This window comes from Salmo salar, chromosome 02 (assembly GCF_965601325.2).
Source record: "Salmo salar chromosome 02, fSalSal1, whole genome shotgun sequence".
NCBI lineage: Eukaryota > Metazoa > Chordata > Actinopteri > Salmoniformes > Salmonidae > Salmo > Salmo salar.
Genome location: NC_138292.1, coordinates 2,887,501 through 2,897,500, shown reverse-complemented (window position 1 = coordinate 2,897,500; position 10,000 = coordinate 2,887,501). Strand labels below are relative to the sequence as shown.

Sequence of the window (10,000 nt, the reverse complement as noted above, 5' to 3'; positions counted from 1 at the left end):
GTAGTCTAGTGGTTAGAGTGTAGGGACGGCAGGTTATATGGTAGTGGACAGAGACGTGGGGGACAGGTAGTCTAGTGGTTAGAGTGTAGGGACGGCAGGTTATATGGTAGTGGACAGAGACGTGGGGGGACAGGTAGTCTAGTGGTTAGAGTGTAGGGACGGCAGGTTATATGGTAGTGGACAGAGACGTGGGGGGACAGGTAGTCTAGTGGTTAGAGTGTAGGGACGGCAGGTTATATGGTAGTGGACAGAGACGTGGGGGGACAGGTAGTCTAGTGGTTAGAGTGTAGGGACGGCAGGTTATATGGTAGTGGACAGAGACGTGGGGTGACAGGTAGTCTAGTGGTTAGAGTGTAGGGACGGCAGGTTATATGGTAGTGGACAGAGACGTGGGGGGACAGGTAGTCTAGTGGTTAAAGTGTAGGGACGGCAGGTTATATGGTAGTGGACAGAGACGTGGGGGGACAGGTAGTCTAGTGGTTAGAGTGTAGGGACGGCAGGTTATATGGTAGTGGACAGAGACGTGGGGGGACAGGTAGTCTAGTGGTTAGAGTGTAGGGACGGCAGGTTATATGGTAGTGGACAGAGACGTGGGGTGACAGGTAGTCTAGTGGTTAGAGTGTAGGGACGGCAGGTTATATGGTAGTGGACAGAGACGTGGGGGGACAGGTAGTCTAGTGGTTAGAGTGTAGGGACGGCAGGTTATATGGTAGTGGACAGAGACGTGGGGGGACAGGTAGTCTAGTGGTTAGAGTGTAGGGACGGCAGGTTATATGGTAGTGGACAGAGACGTGGGGGGACAGGTAGTCTAGTGGTTAGAGTGTAGGGACGGCAGGTTATATGGTAGTGGACAGAGACGTGGGGTGACAGGTAGTCTAGTGGTTAGAGTGTAGGGACGGCAGGTTATATGGTAGTGGACAGAGACGTGGGGTGACAGGTAGTCTAGTGGTTAGAGTGTAGGGACGGCAGGTTATATGGTAGTGGACAGAGACGTGGGGGGACAGGTAGTCTAGTGGTTAGAGTGTAGGGACGGCAGGTTATATGGTAGTGGACAGAGACGTGGGGGGACAGGTAGTCTAGTGGTTAGAGTGTAGGGACGGCAGGTTATATGGTAGTGGACAGAGACGTGGGGGGACAGGTAGTCTAGTGGTTAGAGTGTAGGGACGGCAGGTTATATGGTAGTGGACAGAGACGTGGGGGGACAGGTAGTCTAGTGGTTAGAGTGTAGGGACGGCAGGTTATATGGTAGTGGACAGAGACGTGGGGTGGCAGGTAGTCTAGTGGTTAGAGTGTAGGGACGGCAGGTTATATGGTAGTGGACAGAGACGTGGGGTGACAGGTAGTCTAGTGGTTAGAGTGTAGGGACGGCAGGTTATATGGTAGTGGACAGAGACGTGGGGGGACAGGTAGTCTAGTGGTTAGAGTGTAGGGACGGCAGGTTATATGGTAGTGGACAGAGACGTGGGGGGACAGGTAGTCTAGTGGTTAGAGTGTAGGGACGGGCAGGTTATATGGTAGTGGACAGAGACGTGGGGTGGCAGGTAGTCTAGTGGTTAGAGTGTAGGGACGGCAGGTTATATGGTAGTGGACAGAGACGTGGGGTGACAGGTAGTCTAGTGGTTAGAGTGTAGGGACGGCAGGTTATATGGTAGTGGACAGAGACGTGGGGGGACAGGTAGTCTAGTGGTTAGAGTGTAGGGACGGCAGGTTATATGGTAGTGGACAGAGACGTGGGGGGACAGGTAGTCTAGTGGTTAGAGTGTAGGGACGGCAGGTTATATGGTAGTGGACAGAGACGTGGGGGGACAGGTAGTCTAGTGGTTAGAGTGTAGGGACGGCAGGTTATATGGTAGTGGACAGAGACGTGGGGGGACAGGTAGTCTAGTGGTTAGAGTGTAGGGACGGCAGGTTATATGGTAGTGGACAGAGACGTGGGGTGGCAGGTAGTCTAGTGGTTAGAGTGTTGGACTTGTAACCGGAAGATACAAATCTCTCATATTCTGCCCCTGAACAAGGCAGTTAACCCACTGTTCCTAGGCCGTCATTGTAAATAAGAATTTGTCCTTAACTGACTTGCCTAGTTAAATAAAGGTAAAATAAAGGATCAAATAAATAAAGTGATAATTCTAGCAGTCAGAAAAATAGTCCCACAGGAGGAAGTGATGTGAACTAGTGTTCTGAAAGAGAATGATTAACAGCTCTGTTCTCTGTTCTGTTCTGTTCTGTTCTGGGATGGATGTGACCTTCTGCTAACAGCACAGAGACAGTATTGTCTCGTCTGTAGTGGTAGATTGACTGGGCACACAGCCAAAACAACATCACTACCATGATGCATTAGAAAGCAGAACAAAACACATCCCAATTCAGCCTGTGGCTTTATCCAGAGACAAGGACAGCTTCCTCTCAGTCCAGCAGAGGTAAGAAAACTGGACCATCTAGATTATACAGTAGAACTAATATCCTCTCAGTCCAGTCCAGTAGAGGATGAAAACTGGACCATCTAGATTATACAGTAGAACTAATATCCTCTCAGTCCAGTAGAGGATGAAAACTGGACCATCTAGATTATACAGTAGAACTAATATCCTGTCAGTCCAGTCCAGTAGAGGATGAAAACTGGACCATCTAGATTATACAGTAGAACTAATATCCTCTCAGTCCAGTAGAGGATGAAAACTGGACCATCTAGATTATACAGTAGAACTAATATCCTCTCAATCCAGTAGAGGGATGAAAACTGGACCATCTAGATTATACAGTAGAACTAATATCCTCTCAGTCCAGTAGAGGGATGAAAACTGGACCATCTAGATTATACAGTAGAACTAATATCCTCTCAGTCCAGTAGAGGATGAAAACTGGACCATCTAGATTATACAGTAGAACTAATATCCTCTCAGTCCAGTAGAGGGATGAAAACTGGACCATCTAGATTATACAGTAGAACTAATATCCTCTCAGTCCAGTCCAGTAGAGGATGAAAACTGGACCATCTAGATTATACAGTAGAACTAATATCCTGTCAGTCCAGTAGAGGGATGAAAACTGGACCATCTAGATTATACAGTAGAACTAATATCCTCTCAGTCCAGTCCAGTAGAGGGATGAAAACTGGACCATCTAGATTATACAGTAGAACTAATATCCTCTCAGTCCAGTAGAGGGATGAAAACTGGACCATCTAGATTATACAGTAGAACTAATATCCTCTGTCAGTTAACGGACATCTGTATCAGTAGAGGATGAAAACTGGATCATCTAGATTATACAGTAGAACTAATATCCTGTCAGTCCAGTAGAGGGATGAAAACTGGACCATCTAGATTATACAGTAGAACTAATATCCTCTCAATCCAGTAGAGGGATGAAAACTGGACCTTCTAGATTATACAGTAGAACTAATATCCTCTCAGTCCAGTAGAGGATGAAAACTGGACCATCTAGATTATACAGTAGAACTAATATCCTCTCAGTCCAGTAGAGGGATGAAAACTGGACCATCTAGATTATACAGTAGAACTAATATCCTGTCAGTCCAGTCCAGTAGAGGATGAAAACTGGACCATCTAGATTATACAGTAGAACTAATATCCTCTCAGTCCAGTAGAGGGATGAAAACTGGACCATCTAGATTATACAGTAGAACTAATATCCTCTCAGTCCAGTAGAGGATGAAAACTGGACCATCTAGATTATACAGTAGAACTAATATCCTGTCAGTCCAGTAGAGGGATGAAAACTGGACCATCTAGATTATACAGTAGAACTAATATCCTGTCAGTCCAGTAGAGGGATGAAAACTGGACCATCTAGATTATACAGTAGAACTAATTCCTGTCAGTCCAGTAGAGGGATGAAAACTGGACCATCTAGATTATACAGTAGAACTAATATCCTCTCAGTCCAGTAGAGGATGAAAACTGGACCATCTAGATTATACAGTAGAACTAATATCCTGTCAGTCCAGTAGAGGATGAAAACTGGACCATCTAGATTATACAGTAGAACTAATATCCTCTCAGTCCAGTAGAGGATGAAAACTGGACCATCTAGATTATACAGTAGAACTAATATCCTCTCAGTCCAGTAGAGGATGAAAACTGGACCATCTAGATTATACAGTAGAACTAATATCCTCTCAGTCCAGTCCAGTAGAGGATGAAAACTGGACCATCTAGATTATACAGTAGAACTAATATCCTCTCAGTCCAGTAGAGGATGAAAACTGGACCATCTAGATTATACAGTAGAACTAATATCCTCTCAGTCCAGTAGAGGATGAAAACTGGACCATCTAGATTATACAGTAGAACTAATATCCTGTCAGTCCAGTAGAGGATGAAAACTGGACCATCTAGATTATACAGTAGAACTAATATCCTGTCAGTCCAGTCCAGTAGAGGATGAAAACTGGACCATCTAGATTATACAGTAGAACTAATATCCTCTCAGTCCAGTAGAGGATGAAAACTGGACCATCTAGATTATACAGTAGAACTAATATCCTCTCAGTCCAGTCCAGTAGAGGGATGAAAACTGGACCATCTAGATTATACAGTAGAACTAATATCCTCTCAGTCCAGTAGAGGGATGAAAACTGGACCATCTAGATTATACAGTAGAACTAATATCCTCTCAGTCCAGTAGAGGGATGAAAACTGGACCATCTAGATTATACAGTAGAACTAATATCCTCTCAGTCCAGTCCAGTAGAGGGATGAAAACTGGATCATCTAGATTATACAGTAGAACTAATATCCTCTCAGTCCAGTAGAGGGATGAAAACTGGACCATCTAGATTATACAGTAGAACTAATATCCTCTCAGTCCAGTAGAGGATGAAAACTGGACCATCTAGATTATACAGTAGAACTAATATCCTCTCAGTCCAGTAGAGGGATGAAAACTGGACCATCTAGATTATACAGTAGGACTATTATCCTCTCAGTCCAGTAGAGGGATGAAAACTGGACCATCTAGATTATACAGTAGAACTAATATCCTCTCAGTCCAGTCCAGTAGAGGGATGAAAACTGGACCATCTAGATTATACAGTAGAACTAATATCCTCTCAGTCCAGTAGAGGATGAAAACTGGATCATCTAGATTATACAGTAGAACTAATATCCTCTCAGTCCAGTAGAGGATGAAAACTGGACCATCTAGATTATACAGTAGAACTAATATCCTCTCAGTCCAGTAGAGGGATGAAAACTGGACCTTCCAGGGCAGTAGAGAGACACAACTATGCCTGGCAACAGCCTGTAGTTCAGGGACCAGTCATTTAGAGAGTAATTCAAGTGTACTCACGCTCCAGGCCCCTGCCACGTCCAGGTGATCGTGTCCTGGCATGGGAGAGGAGAGACAAATAACTTACTAAGATACAACATTATTCATCCAGGATAGAAGTATAACAACACAAGGTCACAACAACAACAACAACAACAACAACAACAACAACAGCGTAGTTATCAGGTATAGAGCAGTTAGTGGTTTAATTGGTTACCAGGTAGTTAGTGGTTTAATTGGTTACCAGGTAGTTAGTGGTTTAATTGGTTACCAGGTAGTTGGTGGTTTAATTGGTTACCAGGTAGTTAGTGGTTTAATTGGTTACCAGGTAGTTAGTGGTTTAATTGGTTAGCAGGTAGTTAGTGGTTTAATTGGTTACCAGGTAGTTAGTGGTTTAATTGGTTACCAGGTATTTAGTGGTTTAATTGGTTACCAGGTAGTTAGTGGTTTAATTGGTTACCAGGTAGTGAGTGGTTTAATTGGTTACCAGGTAGTTAGTGGTTTAATTGGTTACCAGGTAGTTGGTGGTTTAATTGGTTACCAGGTAGTTAGTGGTTTAATTGGTTACCAGGTAGTTAGTGGTTTAATTGGTTACCAGGTAGTTGGTGGTTTAATTGGTTACCAGGTAGTTAGTGGTTTAATTGGTTACCAGGTAGTTAGTGGTTTAATTGGTTACCAGGTAGTTAGTGGTTTAATTGGTTACCAGGTATTTAGTGGTTTAATTGGATACCAGGTAGTTAGTGGTTTAATTGGTTACCAGGTAGTTAGTGGTTTAATTGGTTACCAGGTAGTTAGTGGTTTAATTGGTTACCAGGTAGTTAGTGGTTTAATTGGTTACCAGGTAGTTAGTGGTTTAATTGGTTACCAGGTAGTTAGTGGTTTAATTGGTTACCAGGTATTTAGTGGTTTAATTGGTTACCAGGTAGTTAGTGGTTTAATTGGTTACCAGGTAGTTGGTGGTTTAATTGGTTACCAGGTAGTTAGTGGTTTAATTGGTTACCAGGTAGTTGGTGGTTTAATTGGTTACCAGGTAGTTAGTGGTTTAATTGGTTACCAGGTAGTTAGTGGTTTAATTGGTTACCAGGTAGTTAGTGGTTTAATTGGTTACCAGGTATTTAGTGGTTTAATTGGATACCAGGTAGTTAGTGGTTTAATTGGTTACCAGGTAGTTAGTGGTTTAATTGGTTACCAGGTAGTTAGTGGTTTAATTGGTTACCAGGTAGTTAGTGGTTTAATTGGTTACCAGGTAGTGAGTGGTTTAATTGGTTACCAGGTAGTTAGTGGTTTAATTGGTTACCAGGTAGTGAGTGGTTTAATTGGTTACCAGGTAGTTAGTGGTTTAATTGGTTACCAGGTAGTTAGTGGTTTAATTGGATACCAGGTAGTTAGTGGTTTAATTGGATACCAGGTAGTTAGTGGTTTAATTGGTTACCAGGTAGTTAGTGGTTTAATTGGTTACCAGGTAGTTAGTGGTTTAATTGGTTACCAGGTAGTTAGTGGTCTTGACCACCTGCTGTGTGGTCCCAGGGCTATAGGAGAGACTGACTGGCTGCTGTGTGGTCCCAGGGCTATAGGAGAGACTGACTGCCTGCTGTGTGGTCCCAGGGCTATAGGAGAGACTGACTGGCTGCTGTGTGGTCCCAGGGCTATAGGAGAGACTGACTGGCTGCTGTGTGGTCCCAGGGCTATAGGAGAGACTGACTGGCTGCTGTATGGTCCCAGGGCTATAGGAGAGACTGACTGGCTGCTGTGTGGTCCCAGAGCTATAGGAGAGACTGACTGGCTGCTGTGTGGTCCCAGGGCTATAGGAGAGACTGACTGCCTGCTGTATGGTCCCAGGGCTATAGGAGAGACTGACTGGCTGCTGTATGGTCCCAGGGCTATAGGAGAGACTGACTGGCTGCTGTGTGGTCCCAGGGCTATAGGAGAGACTGACAAGCTGCTGTGTGGTCCCAGAGCTATAGGAGAGACTGACTGGCTGCTGTGTGGTCCCAGGGCTATAGGAGAGACTGACTGGCTGCTGTGTGTTTCCAGGGCTATAGGAGAGACTGACTGGCTGCTGTGTGGTCCCAGGGCTATAGGAGAGACTGACTGGCTGCTGTGTGGTCCCAGGGCTATAGGAGAGACTGACTGGCTGCTGTGTGGTCCCAGGGCTATATGAGAGACTGACTGGCTGCTGTGTGGTCCCAGGGCTATAGGAGAGACTGACTGGCTGCTGTGTGGTCCCAGGGCTATAGGAGAGACTGACTGCCTGCTGTGTGGTCCCAGGGCTATAGGAGAGACTGACTGCCTGCTGTGTGGTCCCAGGGCTATAGGAGAGACTGACTGGCTGCTGTGTGGTCCCAGGGCTATAGGAGAGACTGACTGCCTGCTGTGTGGTTCCACGCATCACTGATGGATGCCTCCATGTGTCCAGAGCCCATTCAGCCCAGCTGTTTACAGACAGAGCCCTAGCTCTAACACTAACACAATCAGACCTCAGTAAAGGGCACATCAAGTCAACCCCAGGAGGTTTTCCAGGAAGTCCCCATGAAACCCTGCTCAAGGTGGGGGAAATATCACACAGCTTAGACAGACCGCACAACAAATCACAGAACTAAATCAGTTCTCTGTCCTCACAGTTATATCTGTAACAGAGTGAGATTCAGATAGACAGGGCTGATGCTCTTCTCAGCAGGGAGGGTGTTTACCAACCAGCCTGGCTGTTGTGTTGTGCTGCTGCTGTGTCCTATTGTGTTGATTGGTGTTGTATTGTGTTGCTAGGTGTTGTGTTGCTAGGTGTTGTGTTGCTAGGTGTTGTGTTGCTAGGTGTTGTGTTGCTAGGTGTTGTGTTGCTAGATGTTGTATTGTGTTGCTAGATGTTGTATTGTGTTGCTAGATGTTGTATTGTGTTGCTAGATGTTGAATTGTGTTGCTAGGTGTTGTTGTGTTGCTAGGTGGTGTTGTGTTGCTAGGTGTTGAATTGTGTTGATAGGTGTTGTTGTGTTGCTAGGTGTTGTTGTGTTGCTAGGTATTGCTAGGTGTTGAATTGTGTTGATAGGTGTTGTTGTGTTGCTAGGTGTTGTTGTGTTGCTAGGTGTTGCTAGGTGTTGTATTGTGTTGCTAGGTGTTGTATTGTGTTGCTAGATGTTGTATTGTGTTGCTAGGTGTTATATTGTGTTGCTAGGTGTTGTACTACAGTCCCTGGATCGAATCCAGGCTGTATCACATCCGGCCGTGTGTAACGGGCGTCGTAAGGAGGGGACCAAAATGCAGCAGGTATATTGAGCATCTTCTTATTTATTGAAGGAAAAAACACTTAAACAAAACAAACGACAAAAACAGTCCCGTAATGTGCACAAACTATACAGGAAACAACCACCCACAAACACAAGTGAAAACTAACCCAACTAAATATGGCCTCCAATTAGAGCCAACGACAACCAGCTGCCTCTAATTGGAGGTCATTACCAAAACCCTAACATAGAAATAGAAAACTAGATAAACACATAGAAATTGAAAATATAGAACATAAACCAAAAAACCCGAACCACACAAAACAAACACCCCCTGCCACGCCCTGACCAAACTACAATAACAAATAACCCCTTTTACTGGTCAGGACGTGACACCGTGATTGGGAGTCCCAAAGGGCGGCGCACAATTGGCCCAGCGTTGTTCATGTTAGGCCGGGGTAAGGCCGTCATTGTAAAATAAGAATTTGTTCTTAACTGACTTGCCTAGTTAAATAAAGGTTAAATAAAAATAAATTAATAAAAAACGGCTAGGTTTTCTTACCATTTTATTGGGGTATTTTATCACCACAGGCTGAACTGGCACTGCTGGAATAAACGCTCCTGTGTGTGAAGAGACAAAAATCAACACATAATGGAGTACAGTCCCTTCAAACTAAGAAACTAGAATATTCTAGACCGCATACAACAGGCCCACGGTGACACTAGCTAACCCAGATGTAAAATGTCCGCCCGCACGACTGGAAGTGGCTTTGGATCAAAGCATCCGCTAAACGGCATATATTATTATAATTATTGATATATTAATGGATATTCAAATGTGTCATGAAGCTCCTTTTCATCTGTTTATCCAATCAGAAACATGCAGTCCTGTGCAGAATATGTCATGTAATCCTCTGATTGGAACAGAACTGAACATCTTTCAGTTAGACAGTGGTGATTGATCTGATCTCAGCTCCTGGGGGGTCAGTTAGACAGTGGTGATTGATCTGATCTCAGCTCCTGGGCGGTCAGTTAGACAGTGGTGATTGATCTGATCTCAGCTCCTGGGGGGTCTGTTAGACAGTGGTGATTGATCTGATCTCAGCTCCTGGGCGGTCAGTTAGACAGTGGTGATTGATCTGATCTCAGCTCCTGGGCGGTCAGTTAGACAGTGGTGATTGATCTGATCTCAGCTCCTGGGGGGTCAGTTAGACAGTGGTGATTGATCTGATCTCAGCTCCTGGGCGGTCAGTTAGACAGTGGTGATTGATCTGATCTCAGCTCCTGGGCGGTCAGTTAGACAGTGGTGATTGATCTGATCTCAGCTCCTGGGCGGTCAGTTAGACAGTGGTGATTGATCTGATCTCAGCTCCTGGGCGGTCAGTTAGACAGTGGTGATTGATCTGATCTCAGCTCCTGGGCGGTCAGTTAGACAGTGGTGATTGATCTGATCTCAGCTCCTGGGCGGTCAGTTAGACAGTGGTGATTGATCTGAT

The 10,000-nt window shown here is 44.9% G+C and overlaps 1 protein-coding gene across 2 annotated transcripts in view; it reads right to left on the bottom strand.

Annotated features, from left to right (window-relative positions):
- Positions 1-10,000, bottom strand: part of LOC106597556 (lysophosphatidylcholine acyltransferase 1) — a 119,934-nt gene that overhangs the window by 43,013 nt on the left and 66,921 nt on the right. For both annotated transcript variants that reach the window (XM_082959117.1, XM_082959118.1), the window contains exons 6-7: positions 9,067-9,125; positions 5,311-5,345 (exon numbers count right to left, since the gene is read on the bottom strand). In XM_082959117.1, coding sequence (XP_082815243.1) covers positions 5,311-5,345; positions 9,067-9,125 — 94 coding nt within the window. The remainder of the gene's footprint in view (positions 1-5,310; positions 5,346-9,066; positions 9,126-10,000) is intronic.